At 39.2% G+C, this 16626-nt stretch overlaps 1 protein-coding gene across 1 annotated transcript in view; it reads right to left on the bottom strand.

Annotated features, from left to right (window-relative positions):
• Nucleotides 1-4597: 4597 nt before the first annotated feature.
• Nucleotides 4598-16626, bottom strand: part of shtn3 (shootin 3) — a gene marked incomplete at both ends in the record, with an annotated part of 45971 nt that continues 33942 nt past the window's right edge. Inside the window, 10 exons of the mRNA XM_079250046.1 lie at nucleotides 4598-4715; nucleotides 4867-5146; nucleotides 6318-6447; nucleotides 8532-8594; nucleotides 8831-8845; nucleotides 11399-11502; nucleotides 11605-11675; nucleotides 11760-11928; nucleotides 14198-14351; nucleotides 16330-16476. Coding sequence (XP_079106172.1) covers nucleotides 4598-4715; nucleotides 4867-5146; nucleotides 6318-6447; nucleotides 8532-8594; nucleotides 8831-8845; nucleotides 11399-11502; nucleotides 11605-11675; nucleotides 11760-11928; nucleotides 14198-14351; nucleotides 16330-16476 — 1251 coding nt within the window. The remainder of the gene's footprint in view (nucleotides 4716-4866; nucleotides 5147-6317; nucleotides 6448-8531; nucleotides 8595-8830; nucleotides 8846-11398; nucleotides 11503-11604; nucleotides 11676-11759; nucleotides 11929-14197; nucleotides 14352-16329; nucleotides 16477-16626) is intronic.

Genomic DNA, 16626 nt, shown 5'->3' with positions numbered 1-16626 from the left:
GGAGAGGTAGAGAAAATACACAAACACGTCATTCCTCCAAAGCACTTGTACTCTGCTGCTCATTTGACCAGCTTTGTGTTTGCTCACGACGGTCCCTGACATGCTGGAAGTTTGTCCTGCGGACCCTGAGAACGTTCTGCTAGATGTGCTACAAATGGCGTGTTTCTTGAATCCTGAATTATTGGTCACATTTGATTCCCACCTGATGAGCCTTTTGATTCACTGATAGTCGTCACGCTGGACCCTGGACTGGATGTTTTCACTCCAGTTCTTTCCTGACTCAAGAAGAGGCTTTAGAAAGGAAGATACAGTCAGGGCTGCACAATTACTGCATCTTACACATGAAGGCCATTTTTTTAAAGAAATCTGAAAGAATTCAATGTTATCTTGAACTTTCTGAAAGCAACAATCTTTGTTAGTGGCTGCAGTTTGGCTACGTTCACATTACCAGCAGCATTGTTCAACTTCTACCATATCAGTGCATTTCAGACTTAATGGTTCATATGCAGAGATCACATTTTCATGCGAACACAACAGGTTGTGAAACAGCACAGGTGCATATAGATCATCTTTTTGGGTTGTGTCAATAGCAAAAAACTTCCTATTTATGAGTCCAATTCAGAGAATAAATAATATATTTCTAAATGTTTGTCTTTACAGGACAGATAACATGTGTCCAATAATGCAGGGGAAGACAAAGCTACACCGCTAGCTCCTGGTGTTCAGCAGCTCTTGCTGTAAAAGTGTTAAAGGTTTCTAAGCATAGGCCTACACAAAACAAAAAGCTGCATAAATAGCTTGTCAAACAACTTTTGAAGGCTCAGTCTGATTAAGGAAGTGCTGATTAGACAAACCAGGATGGAAAATATCGTACAAGGTGTGAAGAGTATTTTAAAACTCTGGATATCAGTTCACACATTAAGTAACTTTAAGAAGTGGAGCTACGTAGTGTCATCGATTCTTATACACTTCCTAAGAAAGACTTGACTTGAATTACATAAATACCCATGAGTTCCCTGATTTCTGGAAGATTAGATACTTTAGAAACTTCTTGGTGTGGGTGAAAGCAGTTAGGAATAAGTACTTTTACCACACAGCCTGCATTGTTTTCGCTCCTGGAAGTACATATTTTAGAGTTTTTACAGCCTTGTTGCTGCGTGGGTTTGATGTAAAGAGGTTTGTCAAATGCAGGACTCAGGGGCTAACAAGCCTGCCAGAGGATCCGGTCTGCACCGCAGGATTTGTTTTTTACATATATATATTTCAACTCATCAATGGTATGATGAGTTGAGTCCGTTTCAGGGGTCAAGGTTACCACACAGGTAGAAATATACAAGTATGTACAGATAAAATAACTTCTAGCACTTGAAAAGTGACTGATTATTGTGTAAAAAATTGTATTTTTCAGTTCCACAAACCTGGGATTAAATGTTTTGTGTTCTTGTAGATGCACTGTAAAGTGTAAATTATGATCCACATGTAAATTATAAACTGAAGCAAAATATTGCTGCAATTTTAGTTGTTTTCTCAATAAAAATTCAGTTTTTGATTTCTAAAAGATGAGCTCACTTAATGTAAACATCATGACAACATACTTATACTCCTTTGACTAAATCCAAAGTACTAATTTACCAATTTAGTTTTTCTTATTTACAGTCTATTATGTCACTGTTTTATTTGCACCATACCATATGTGGTCCCTGAACTAACCCCAACTGACTGATTCACTCCCTTTTGGTACCATTTTTATCACCCCATGAACTTAAATCTGCCTGAAACATGACAGAAGCTAACAGAGGAGGACCCAAACCCAAAGCGGTCACTGAAAGTGGTGTGATCTGATCTCATTTTAATCCAGAGAAGTTAAAAAGCCCCTTTCCTAAAAGCCTTTCAGTAAAATCCTTGAATAACCTCAATCAGTTCCATGATATGAACCGAACCGCCAGAAAAAGACTGTAATTATAAGGCAATATTTCGCGATTAGGAAGACGTTTCCCTCACGCTCCAGTCTACAAAGAGCTATGCTAAACACCACATCAAGTTACACAGATCTAATAAAAACAGACGTGACATCATGTGAATACAAGCAACACGAAAGTTCTCATGCATGATTCACAGGTATCCAACGCAGGACCACATGACAAGTAACATAAATCAGATATGAAAATGCTGATTTCAGCATCCACACAGCTGAGAAAAACCTGTTTTGAGTCAGTTTAGCTTGGTAATGTGAACGTTGCTTTAACAGTGTTCTGGACAGCAAATCAGCCTTTGAATAACAGCTGATCAGACAGGTGATGAGCGCCACCTTTGTTGTATGTGTTGCACATAATCACCTTGCAGGAAACTTAAAGAATCTCCTTAACCAAATAATAATCTCCTTTTGCATCTCTAATTCAAATCATGAGTAAATTTCTTAATGTTTTTAGTGTATTAGCAAACTTGTCTTTGTTAGAACCTTCTGGTGGCGAAACCATGCTAGATGTAGAGCTAATGATGCAAACTGCAGCACAATGAGACACAGATCAACTATGCAGCCCTCACTGGGAGAAATCAAGGGGTGGAGGAGAAGCAGAAGCCGGGTGCTAAAACAGCATAGTGCATTCCTTCTGATGACACAAGGTGACCTGAGCACGGCCGTTGTGCATCAAACAGAAAAAAGAAAACAAAACAAAATCCTAAAACTCTGCAATCGATCAAGTCAAAGTGTCTGAAGAAAACTGAGGTTCTGTGCAAACAGTTGCAGCTCAGTCCAGTTCAGTCAGATTTTCTTTCTGGATCCACTGGTTCGTTTTCAGAAACTTGCAAAGAAAACAGCCGATGATGAATCCTTCTTTTTAATCAGCCGCTGCAGAAAATCCCTGCAAAGTTTCACTGAAAAAACCTTTTCAGTTGTGCTGAAGGAGGCTTCAGTTGAAGTCTTGGTGTCGTCCGAAAAGCTGTTTAAAGGACGGTAAATTGGTCAAATATAAGCATCTTTTTCTGGATGTGAAAGAAACAGCAGTATAAGATAAACGTCTCAGTGTTCATTACTATTTATTATGTTTTATTTTGAACTATAATATAGATTCTCATCTGCCTGCATCAGTAAAACAAAGTGGCATGTGACCACTTAACCCATCCGGATTAGCCAAATGAAAATAACTTTAATTTCTTTCTGAAAACTAAATGATAAATGTAAAACTTTAATCTTGACTGGATTCAATGAAAATGTATTTTTCAGCCTAGTTCAGCTGGTATGGTGGTCTGACTGGTGGATGTCTGTGATGTGTTGCAGATGTTTGTCATCTAATGGAAAAAGTCTATTAAAATTTGTCACAACAAAGCCGTTTTTTTAGTAGACAATGGGATAAACCTGCTCCTGCAAAAACAGCAGTTTTACCAGTTTCTATTGGTTGTTAAACTTTGCACAGTCATCACAACTGATGGTTTTAGGACTTTTCTATCCTCTCCGTAAGGTGTAAACAGTCTTGAGAGGGAAATGTTATCAGCAGGAGGCGGCAGGCGAGACGATGTTGTCTGAATGCTGCAGTGATCCCAAACATTGCAATGTTGTAAAACAACATGTACAAGTATTTTTTTTGTACTTGAACCACTGAGGTTTGCCAAGATAATCAGTTTACACTAAATAATTGTTAGAAACCATTTGTCTATGTTTGGATTGCTACATGAGGAACAAATCAAATTTTAGAGGTGGCTCTTTCCCCCAAGACCACCTCTATGGCTTCTGGTTTCTGGCTTCTGGTTTCGATGGTTTAGACTGGGAAGTATTCACGAAAACATATCAAATCTTTTACATTTATCTTAAAGTTATTATTGTTTTCCCTGAAAGTTACTTTGGGGTCATGATGTTTAATCTGACTTGATGATTTACAGAGATAAACAACTCTTTTATCTCTAAATTGAGGGAATTTTCATGTTTGTGATGCAACTTATTTAAATTAAAAGATCATTTTTATGTGATCAGTTTCAGTTTTAACCTCAGTGAGACCTTACAGCTGAACTTTTTCAGGCTCCCAGAACTGCTTCTGTAAGGTGGAAATGAGTACACAGTTAAGAATGTCCTCTTTGTCTGTTTATAGAGAGATGAGGTACAAAAGTGGAAATTAAAGAGACTTCTTGAAAAATTACTATAAAATTTGGACATTTCCTCTAAAAACATTTGATTTTAATGCAAATGAATAAACTTTAACAAGCATTTGATCCTCCAGCTGGTCTCAGAATGATCACATTCAGGTGTGAATGGGCTTTCTGCAGCGGCTGCGTTTCCTCTGGGTTTCTCTCTCATCGCTTCCTGAAGTCTTCATCTGGAATCCTCTTTAGTGCAGTTAAACCAGAAATATCTCCGTCCGGTAAATGAGCTACATCTACCCTGGAACTTAGATGTAATGCTTGCAGGTTCTTCTGTGGATTATTAATAGATGATTAGTTTAAATCTGAGATGCTTTCAAAGAACTTTTTCTTTCTGGTTTTGATCCAATAAGCATAAAAGGCAAAAAGGTTTTCCCTCCCTACATCATGTGATCTGATCTCTCTCAAATCAATAAATGCACAGATCAGACAGCAGGAAAAAAAACTGGGATCCTCAGATTCCTTCTCAGCATTCGGCATTAGTGCTGCTGTTGATTGGGTCGCTGCAGACGGAGGTGTGTGTCTCCCCGCCAGACTCTGAGTGGCTGACACCGTTTGACTCGATCTGATCCTCCTCTCCGACACTGTGGAGCAGAAAGAGATGCGTCAGACCTAAACAAACCCAAACAGCCCAGCAGTGCTTGTTTATTTGCTTACAGTCGTCGTTTTGGAGTTTAATGCACGATGGAAACAAGAAACTTTGGATTATTTTCTCCACACCGCGGAAAGCTTCACCTGTTGATGCAGCCATTGCTGACCGCCGGTTCTGCTGTTTTCGTCTCAGACAGAGAACCGCAGGGCATCTTCTCCTTTCCCGTGTCAGAGCTCTTCCTCCAGGCCACCACGGACCCCGGCCCAGATCCCCGTCTCTCCGGGCTAACCCTGGGCCCCATGTGGTCGGATGGGACGCCCAGCCGTGCAGCTCCCTCTGGGTGTTTCCCCGAGTCGCTGCTGGTGCGTCGACCGTTCAGACTGTCAGAGGACGAAACGTGGCTCATCCGGCCCTCACGCTCGTCTGAAGATCAGAAGAACAATCCAGTAAAGGTTTATTTCACTTTTATGTCACGTATAAATGTTTTAAGCGCTTAATGAAAAGAAAAATGAACGCAAGTCACACTGGTTATGATGCAAAGCAAACTCAGACGGAGGCTGTAAAAAGTAAAGTCATGGGTTTCATAAAAAATAAAAATCAACTCAGCAAATGGTGAAATCTCAGATGTGAGACTAAATGACTGTAGACTTTATATTCTTCTGCCACGTAATCAGGCCAGCGTGTTCAACAAATAACTCATCCGCCAGTCACATGGCAGCAACTGAAGATATTTAAGCATGCAGACATGGTAAGAAGAAGAGAAGAAGAAGAGAAGAAAAGAGATTTAAGTCACTTTAAACATGACACCGTTGTTGGTCTAAGTGTTTCAGAAACTGCTGATCTATTGTGATTTTCACACACAACCATCTCCAGGGTTTGCAGGAAATGGTCTGGAAAAGAGAAAATATGCAGCGGTTGTCAGGACCACAATGATGTCAGAGGTCAGAGGAGAATGGCAGATTGGTTGCAGATGATAGAAAGACAACAGGAAGCAAACAAACAGGATTGGTTTACATATCGTTTAGATATTTGTCGAGATCGATTGTCAGTATAGATTTTCTGCAACAGCTGTTCACTCTGACATTGGAGGTAAATGACCAGAAAATATCCAGCAGCTTGCTACAACATCATCCCCTACTGGATACCAGTCCACAGAGCAGCTCAGATTCAGCCTGAAGCATGAAATCATTCTGACTGCAGGTCTTAGCAGGCATGGCAGCTCTGATCTCTGCAGTGTTCTGGACCAACGCTGTTAACATGATGAATAAAGAGCAGGACTTCTTGCTGTTCCTCTGACACACCGCTCTCTGCAGGAGACTAGTCCTCTTTCTTTGTTCCATCAGACTTTTGTTCTGTGTTTGTTCCTGGTTTTCTGTGTGAAATACGGAGCCAGACTTGATCTAAATTTCAGCAGAAGGTAGGTGTGACCTCCAAACGGAGCATTTCTGCTGTGCTGTTGTCACATTTGATGTAATGAGAGTGCTGGAGAGATCATCCCAACACCTGTAGCATGATGCTGAATGACTCCATTCAGGTTTTTTAGCTGATTAACGGAGAATTTGTTGAAGATGAGGACATTCTGGTGGGGTTTTACCTCCAGATCCAGCCTCTCCAGCCTTGTTACGTCGACGTCTCAGGATGACCTCCAGCTCGCTGTCCTTCTTTCCGGGCGGGGGCGGCCCCGACTCCTGGGAGCCTCGGCTGGGGCTCCTCTTTACCGTCTCCTGGATAACATAAATGTCACAGTGAGGAGCCCGCAAGCTAAAAAAAAAACTGTTTTTAAGACCTGATGGCATTATCATGTATAAATGGCAGAGTTCATTCCTGGTTGATCATTTTATAGTGATTCAGCTTGTAATCATGTTTGATATGATGTGACAGTGAAAACAAATCTGTCCAACATGTATAAAAAAATGTTTGGGTTTGATATTTTCAGAAAGTTAAAGCAGAAGCGTGGAGCTGGAGACACAGCAGTGAGAAACCTGAAAGCTTTTCTGAATGACATAAACAAGATGGTTTATAAATAAATATGATTTAAGCATAAAAAGGAAACAAACAGAAACAAAAAATAAATTTAATTAAATCTTTATATGTGAGCATATGTGTCATTTTAAAGGCAAATGATTGAATGTGGTTTTAAAATATATGTGCAATGTGAATATATTATAAGAACTGTGGGGCTCATTATGTTCTGTAAGTCCTTTTTAATTTCCCAGTTAAACAATCCTGACAAAATCCATGCTGGTATGAAAGGAGCAGAAATCCTCTAATGAATGCTGTTATATTTTATCTTTACAACATTGTTTTCTTTGTGATGTAATTTTGTTTGGAAAAAAAAATTCAAAACAAAATTCACATCTCAGCCACAGCATGTTAAATGTTTATTGCGCTACAATTAAAAAGAGGTTGAAAGTTTGAAAGTTCTTGACATGAAGACGACTAAAGTGACATTTCAGACAATTAAACAAACAAACAAATATTAAAGTAAAGAAAAGTGGAAACATTAGGCTGACTGGAATTTGGGTCAAGATCTTTGTTTGAGTTTTAGACTTGCTGTCACTTTGGACTCTGAGCTAAATTACAAGAACACATTAAAGCTTCACCCAAATCTTCTTTTTACCACCTGAATAATATAGAGTAAGGGGACTAATGGCTCCACTAGATTTAGAAAAACTTTTTCATAAATTATTTCCAGTTGTCTTGACGACTGTGATTGAGTTTTTATAGGTCTTCCTAAAAACTAACCATGACAACTGCTTTTCTCTCATTAAGACCCATAGACTGTATATAAAAAGATGGACGGAGCTTCTGTGTGACGTCACCAGTGGGTTTCTGAAGAGCTGAATTGAAGCTCGGTGGGCGGTTCCTGCCATCACCATCTTGGCAGAGGCATGTGTGTCGTCTCGCCCGGAAAATACAAATATGGGCATAGAGGTGGAGCTGAGAGGGGAGCAGTGAGCATGAAGGTGGAGGATTGACATCTAGCGAACCCCGAGCTTTCTGTAGCTAAGAGCTAACCGAGCTAACCCAGATATAACAGGAGCTAACCAGCTAACGGAGGTAAGCGGGCTAAAGCTAAGTCACCGGCTAAAAACCGCGGTTGTTCTACATTCTTCTTATTTGAAGCGGGAGATCAGGTACCTGTCAATCAAAAGGACACGCCCCTAATGTGCCAAATTTTGAGATTAAATTACTTTTTAACGGGCGAGTTATCACAGTTAGCACAGTTGTCATGAAGGTAAACCTGACCTATTAAACTTAAAATGGATTTTTGTACCAGGCTGTAAACATGTTTATTTCTGCTGTGAAGTTTGTCTTTTTTGGGAGTCTATAGGGACTTGCTCTGTTTTGGAGCCCCTAGTGGATGAGGGGGGAACTGCAGTTTTATGCACTTCCGCAAAGCTTCGCTTTTAATCGCTGGAGGTTGCCGCTTGCGAATACCCAAAAAAAATGACAATCCCTCCCATCTCAGAACTTTACACTAAAGACCCACGAGCCACGGAATTGGTTTTATAATGTTGCTGCTGTTCAAAAGTCTGTCAATCGGGTCTGGAGAAAATGTGTTTCACACCTGTTTTAAAGTTTCAGTTTTATCTTAAACGTAAGCAAAACCATTTAAAATCGAAATGGAGCACGTTCACTTTCTTCCATTATAGCAATCAAACCAAAACGATGAAATGGTCAGTTAAAAAGACAAAGTTTCATGCAAGAGTTATTGACTGGTAGTGGAAATATTTGAGTATTTCCTTGTTATAGCAGGTTAATCATAAAAACACAGAAGAACTCATAACAACAATTCAGATTTTACCAAGATCCCTTTCAGTTCATCCATGGCGCTCTCCTGCTGTTTCTCCTCACACGGTGGAGGCGGCTGGAAAACAGAGTGTTTATGAGGAGTAGGCCTTATTATTGTATAGATGTTCTTAATGTACAGCTTTGACAGAAGAGAGGATTATGAAAACAGGTTTTCCCGTCTTTCACGAAAACCGTAACTCAGCTGGTGCAGGTCCAGCTGATGATGTTAGTAGAAGTGTGTTTAACTGATTAGTCAGCAGTATGTGTCATTTTGTTACATTAGTGTTTTCAAAGGGAGGGAAGACTACTCACTTTTACTGCTACTCTCTGTGGCAGCACAAAGAAGAGATGAGAGGAAAGAGGAGAGAGAAATCAGAGACCTGAAAAAATTACCAAACATCCCAGTCTTTACAGGAGGACAGAAGCAAGGAGGGAAAAGACATGACAATGTAGGAATACTGTTTTAAGGTCACATTATTCTGACCTTTGACCTTTTACTGTTGTCTTGCTTACCAGGGTGGGTTATTCATCACATTGCCTGTATGGCCCCAAACTTACAAAAGGTACAAATGACCTTTTGGACCTGTTTTCTTCCTTTTAACATCAGACATACTCATGGTTTGTCAGCCATGAGATCAAATGGATGCATCACTGACTGAGGGGATACAAGTTACAAAAAGCAGACAGGAGGTGACAAGAAACAATTACCAGACATGAAGAGGTGGACAACAAATGTAAATAACAAGCTGGAACAGTATGAACAGAAAAAAATACAATGTAAAGAAAAGAAACACATAAAACAACGACAAAAACTATGAATGACCAAAAACTAAACAAAAAAACAGAAAGTGGAAAAGAAACATCAGATCACCAAACACAGTGAACTCGTGTTAAAAGAAAAGCAAAACACACAATATGAGAAGCAATACAACAATTAAAAAAAAAAGAAGACCCCAAATAAATAAAAAAAAATTTTTTATTATTTGGTTTTCATTGTCAAAATGTCTGTAACCTGATTAAATCCAGCAGTTTCTGAAGTTATGTGAAATCTTTTCTTCTTATTATTCTGTTAGTTTGTATCATCCTTCATTAGCAGACTTCAATAAAAGAGATAATTTTCAGTATCTTTACTGTTTTAATTCAACCTATGTCCACAATAGAAACAAATTCAACATTTGATTCAAATTTTATGACAGTGACACTCGAAATGAAACAGAAGCAGGGAGAGAGGCAACAACAAATAACAGGTTTTTTTTGTAGAGATGACTGATATTATTGGAATACCAATATTATTGGCTGACATCTGAAATGTTCAGAATCAGTTTTTACTGTTTTAACGATACAACATTTACACAATGTGCACATATTATATACCAAACTCTTCAGCTAAGTGTAAACTCAAAATGAGAAAATATAAAGGTTTCATGTATAGTTTTCCAGATATTTTGGTTTGTTTGGCACAACTCGCTCCAAAATTATTGATATCAGCAAGAATTGGACAAAATCAGTATATTGGTAAAAAAAAAACTAATCTTGAACATCCCTAGTTTCAACCAGTGAGGGTGCCATAATTGGGTATAAAACAATCATCCACCAAGTGTTGTAAAGAAATGTGGTCTCTCAGTGTCTACAGCCCATAATATTGGAAAAAAGATTCAGGGAATCTGGGAAAATCTCCGGCCAAGAACCGGAACAACTGTTGGATGGTTGCAACCTAATCCAGGAGAAACCAGCATGACACTATGATCAGTACAGACACATGGACTCAGGATGACCTCAGAAAATCAATTTCACTCAACATAGCTCTTTGCTGCAACCAGAACCAGAACCTGAAACTGGATTCTACAAGGAGGAAGACATGCTGTATATGAACTTTGTGCAGATATTGATATCAGCTCATCTCAAGATGGACGGAAAGATAATAGCCATGTGTCCTGTAGTCAAGATTTCTCTGTTTTAGCTGCTTTTGGAAAAAAACAAAAGACAAAACATGATCTTTGCTTCTATACGTTATTGTTGAGGAAAATCATCCAACCAGTAACAATCAGTATTCCCAGTCCCCAGACCATTAAAAAGTCTCATTCAAAGGAAGCCAATGGCTGCGGTTAATTGATGTTTTTTTTATTCGGAATTTATAATTCGGAATTAACGTATTCTCCTACGAGTTAACATGAAAATAATAATTCCGAATGAAGGTTTACATGAAACACGTCTTCACCTAATTCCTCTTTAGACCGGCGGGTTGGGAAGGGTTCTGATTGGACAGAGGGTGCACGTGACGTATGACGTATACCGGAAATAAACTCCCTGCTTCTTGTCTTTTCAGTCGTAACTTGTAAAAACTACATAATAAGCACCAGTTTTGCTACTATTTTTATTATAAATTTAAAGTAGCAGCTCAACACGAGCATACTACTTCACTTTCTGCAGCAACTGAGAAGGAGAAGAAAGATAGACCACCGAACACGGGAGGCAAAACAACGCGCGTCATCGGGACAGGACAAGGTAACAAGCATGCTCAGAACGACCGGAATTAACTTAGAGCGGAATGAAGGTTTACATGACAGAGGAATTAAGTAGTCTGGAATTAAAATGCGAATAAACCAGCCACTTACATTGGAATTAAGTTTAATTCCAAAAAGAAATTTGCATTAGGAATTAAGTGTTTACATGGTCGTTTTTCATCAGTCTAAAGCGGAATAAACTTTTATTCAGAATTCAACAGGAATTAAAACTCCCATGTAAACACGATGGAAATGTGATTTAATCCACACTGTCAAACCCACAACCAATAATTCCTGATATCACAATTCTCAATCCTTTACAGAAGTATGGATGGCCAAATTTTGTTCTGAAGAAGAAGATGCAGCTCATCCTCACCTTCTTCTCCTGATTCTTAACGGGTCGCAGAACGACACCATGTTTGATCCGCTCCATCATCTCGTTGACAGCCTTCACCTTCACGTCGTCCACGCCCTCACCAGCTGCAGAGTCAAACCAACAACAGCATCATTTTCATGGTTCCAGTAAATGTTTAAAGATGCCAAATGCGGTTGACCGTTCCCATCTACGCCATCTGAACCCACCTGGAGGCTGCTCGACCTTCACCGCAGCTTTGGAGCCTTTGGAGGACTTCCTCATGATGGCGATCAGAGAGCTGCGCCACGGAACACAGAATGCCTTGATCAAGATATCTGCAGGGATTCTTCATCACTGAGCATTTCTGCTTTGTCTTCCTCACCTGAGGGGGTTGCATCTGGACGGAGGAGGTGGAGGCGGTGGGGGCGGTGGGGGAGGAGGGGGAGGAGGTGGCTGTGGCAGAGGGGCAGGAGGCGGGGCGACCCCAGGTGCTACGGGGCATTCGCTGGTTGTCATGGTGATCTTTTCCTGGGTCTCCTGGAGCTCACTGACTGTGGGGATTGAATAGAAACGGTTGATGCTTTAAAAAGCAGCTGCTGCAGGCAGATTCATCAGATTTAATCTTCACACCCTCTGAAATAATCCCTCAGAGTCCGGAAGTTGGTCCTTCACAACATCTCGAGACACTCAGCTGAAAGCATTTTTACATGTAAATGATGCTCTGGAAGTTTAATAATCCAGTTTTAAGTTTCGCCACAGCACTAAACCCCCCCCAGTTGAGGGTTTTTATCAACATCCTTCTGGCTGAGGATTATTTCATCACAGCTGTTTTTGACCTAACAGCTGTTTTCCACACAGTGGATCTTAATGTTGTAGTTTCTCTTCGGGAGCGTTGTGTGGTCACTCATGGCTCAGACTTACTGTAAGTTAGTTGTCAGTTACCCTAACTTTGGTTTTATCCAGGGACAGAACTCAGCCAGAATGTATCATTTGTAGTGAGAAACTAGCTAACGAAAACATAAAACCAAACATGGTGGGATTTCTTGGCTTTCTGGTCTTTTGCAACAGACTTGTTTGTTGATTCAGAGACACCATAGTAAAAATCATTTGGACCAACAGCAAGCAGAAATAAATGGCCCATTCTGTGAGAATAAAAACATACATTATGTCAGTAAAGTGATTAGATAATAAAAAAAAAACAGTTTTTAATGACAAATTAAATTTTTCTGTCATTGAGCCATTGTTATGCATTTGCATAACAATAAACAATATGTTGTGTTAAAGGTTTAACATAAAAAACTACCTTTAACATAACAATATGTTATGTTAAAGTTGTCTTATGCTCAGTTTTTTAAAGGATTGTTTTAACATGTCTTGTTTTCATGCTTTTCTTGCACATTTGCATATTTCAGTTTACTAAATTGACTTTTTTTAAAATATTTTTATTTCAGGCAAAAACCTAATTTAATTCACTGTTCAGCACTTTAAACAGCATTTGTTGATTTTAAAGCAAGTGAGTTTACAAAGCTGGCAGCATAAATCATTACTATTTTCCTTTAAATAAGTCGGCGGATGTGACCCTGAAATCATGCGACCCAATTAAATAACATCTGACAGATGTTATATTCAAACATGTAGAAATTTGCAGCTTTCACAGGTCAACGATGTATACAAATGAAATTAACACAAGAAATAATTTTTTTTTTTTTTTTAATCTTATTGTTAGTAAATATTTTCTGGTTTCTCTTGTTTGTAGCTCGATACAAGTTTGTTTGACTGGCTTTAAGAAATATTTAGCTTCTTTCTAGTTGTGGTATTTTTGCAGTGTGAACACTAAGGTGATAAACATATGGCTGTTTTATCAACAATGAGGACACTCTGTAGAGACTACATAGTTGTAAAGGGAAGCACATTTCTTTTAGAAGTTATAAGTGTAAATGCTTTAACAGCTGCTCTTAAGACAGGGTCCAGTGGATGCTGGACTTGTTTCCACTTCCTCTCAAAGACTTCTTCATAAAAAGTCTGGCAGTGGACGTACCATGTAGAAACACCCCGTTAGTTAGTCTGAAGACTGAAATGAGCTACAGCTTCTGAAACAATGCACATTTGTACATTGTGCATCTTTAAATTGTATTATTTGTATCTTCTGCCGTCAGTCATCGGTTGTGATGGGTAAATTCTTCCATGTATCCAATTCAGGCTTGTTTTCTCTTCCTGACCTTCAGTTTTTATCTGCAGCTGCTCAATGTGCACCATTTCCTTCTCCGAAGCCTCCTTCTTTTGTTATATTTTGTATAATAAAGAGCTCTTCATCCTACTTTTTCTCTCTGCACAATTCATGAAGGTTTTTCTTATTAAGAAATCCATACATAAATTCAGTTGGACATTTTATTCAGACTTTATAAAATGACCAAATCACACAAACAGTCAGCATGTAAAACAAAGCATCTTTTAAGTCCTGATGCATGCTTTAATTGTGCGTTTCTGCCCACGTGTGCCTGAAGGTGTGAGTGTATGGATATCAGTGTAAGCCTGTATCTTTGTATGTACCAGCTGATGAGGTTCAAAGCCCCCAGTATGATACCGTGTATCATAAAAAAGCTTTTTAATTTGGTTTTACGCGTATTATTCCAGTAAAAAAGACAAATGAAGTCCTGACAGTTTATTTTCAACAAGCTTTCTAAATATTTCATCATCATCATCCTCACTTTAGTCCAAGTCCATGTCCTGTTACTATGCGATACTTCTTTACATGCACATTTCCGTTTCAACACCACCTGCTCTTTTTGTTCTTAATGTGTGTGTGGCACCGCCGCCCACCTTTGTTCTCCAGCTCATCATTCTTCTTTTCTGCCTGCTCCAGTCGTCCCTCCACCTCCTTCTTCTCCACCTCTAGCAACTCCAGCTGCCTCTTAAGATCCTCCAGCTGTTTCTTCACACAGCTCTGCTCCAACTGGGCCTCCAGGCTCTGTACCTGAACACACACACACACACACACACACACACACAGATGCAGTGTTTGAATTGCAATGCTGCTACAAAATTAACAGAGATCTGTTTACCAGAATGAAAGTTTTATCTGACTGGTAACCGCGGCAACTGAGATCCATGTAAACCGCTGCTATTTACGGAAGTACTTCCAACCTGCAGGACTTAATGCAGCATCTTAATGAGACAGACGCATGTTTGTGTTTGCTGGATTTCTAAATAGTAAAAAATAGTCATCTGTGCATTCTTTTTATTCTTCAGGGAAACAACAAAAATAAAATGCACAACTTTTGAAAATACTTATATTTGACATATTTCAGCATAGTGTGAGGCGCCATACACCTTCCAGTACACACACTGCAAACAAAGACAACTGTTGCTGTAGTGGTGGAAACTGTGTAGACTGAAAGGTTATTTTTAGTCACAGTCATAAAGTTTTCAGTCAACACTTCAGCTACGTTTGGTTAATCTCCCATCTGTTCATTTGTTTTCCTCTGCTGCTGAGAAGTTATGGTAAACTAATTGAAGTCAATCTCAGACACCATGCAGATGTTTCCAGAGTCAGCCGGAAGACGTCAGCTTTGTTTTTAAAATCATTTTCAGTTGGATGAAAAATAGGTAAATATTTAGTAAATAGTAGATAAGAGTATTTTTTTCAATTTATTTAATAATTAAAGGTTACAAGGAGTTTTTAAGGATCAATTTTCAGCTTGTTTTGTTTGTGTTTTGTCTTTCGTGTGTCAGCGAAGCCTACAGCCTCGGCTTCGGTTTTGCTCTCGTTTATGAAACTTATTGTTAAAATGTAAGTCTTCAGTTAAAAAAAGAAAAAACTTTTCATGTCAGTCATCATTTAGGAAAATGGAGTCAGTTCAACAGTTTAGATTGAAGATGGCTGAAGCTTTAAAGCTGCCAGAAGTCCAGCCGAACACGCAACGTTAAGTTCAGATTAAAGATGAACTAACTAGGAGCCATTTATCCAGAAGTTCCTTAAAGTTCTTTATATCATGAGCAGTGATAACTCTAATGACAACTGGCATGCATTATTTTTTTCAGCAAGTTAAATCTCTATTACATCACTTGGTTCTGAGCATCACCATAGCAACACATTGAGATCAGATGCTTTTGGCAGGTTAATGAAAGAAAAGCGATGTAGCTTGACAACAGTTGTTTAGCATAAAATCTCCATCCAGGCCATCATAAAATAGTTCCTATACTTTAGCATATTTAGCAAGCTTTGTGAAGAAACAAACATTTGTTATAGATGTATTCTGTGTGGGAACATGGTATAGCGGGTTAAACAACTCACATCTGTCCATTACATGGTTTTAATGCACTTGTGGTGTTCTAGACTCCACCGTGTGCACAGCTCCTCGTTGTCCTCACATCCAAGTTTAAACCTCATTTTAATTATTTACTCTTTTCTTTTTTAAGCATATTTTTTGTCTTCATTTGTACATTTTCGATACACTTTCTTCAATGTTAAGCCTGGGGTTGTAAGTTACAGTAATACCCATCACAAAGGGGTTAAAATGAATGTATGTTGGTATATATGGAAACATTGCAGTTGTGACAATGATGAATGCAGCAAATGCTTTCAGTTTTCAGTCCTGGCAGGGCTTTCACTGCATTTTCCATGAACACTAGTCTCTAACGTATCATCCATCCTGACTGTGTGGTGTTCTTTCTTATGCTGAGAGGATGATGATGTTTGGCAAATCATAAAAAATCAATACAATAAAATTTGAGACATACTGACTGCTGGAGAGGACCAGAAAGACCAACAACTCCTAAAAGGAAGGCAAACAGGTTGAGGTCTAATGCATCTTAATCTTCCACTGGGACTTAAACAAGCTGTCAATTGAACTGGGTGGAAATCCAAACCATAAAATTGACCAATAGGAATATATCTTTTCCACTGAGTTTAAGTGGGGCAGCAGAAAAAAAAACCTGTTTTGGTATTTCACCTTCTGCTGATGCTGGAGACGCTCCTCCTCCAGGGTTTTTGTGATGGCAGCAACATCCTCAAGAGCTTTCAGCAGCTGAACGCTGGGCTCAGCACTCTGCAGCAGCAGCATGCTCTGCCTATTGGCCTCCTTCTGCTTAACCAGCATCTGGAGAAGGGCGGGAAGAAAAAAGAAGAGTGAAAACCAAAATAAAAGACATGGAGTAGGCCTGCAATTTCAACAAAACACCTGGGTTAGTCGGTTACACACAGTCTGTTTGAATCCTGCAGGATTTTCACTTTTCAGGTCAGTAAACAG

This window comes from Telmatherina bonti (assembly GCF_933228915.1).
Source record: "Telmatherina bonti genome assembly, chromosome: 12".
In the NCBI taxonomy this organism is placed as follows: domain Eukaryota; kingdom Metazoa; phylum Chordata; class Actinopteri; order Atheriniformes; family Telmatherinidae; genus Telmatherina; species Telmatherina bonti.
This window is presented reverse-complemented; position numbering and strand designations above follow the sequence as displayed.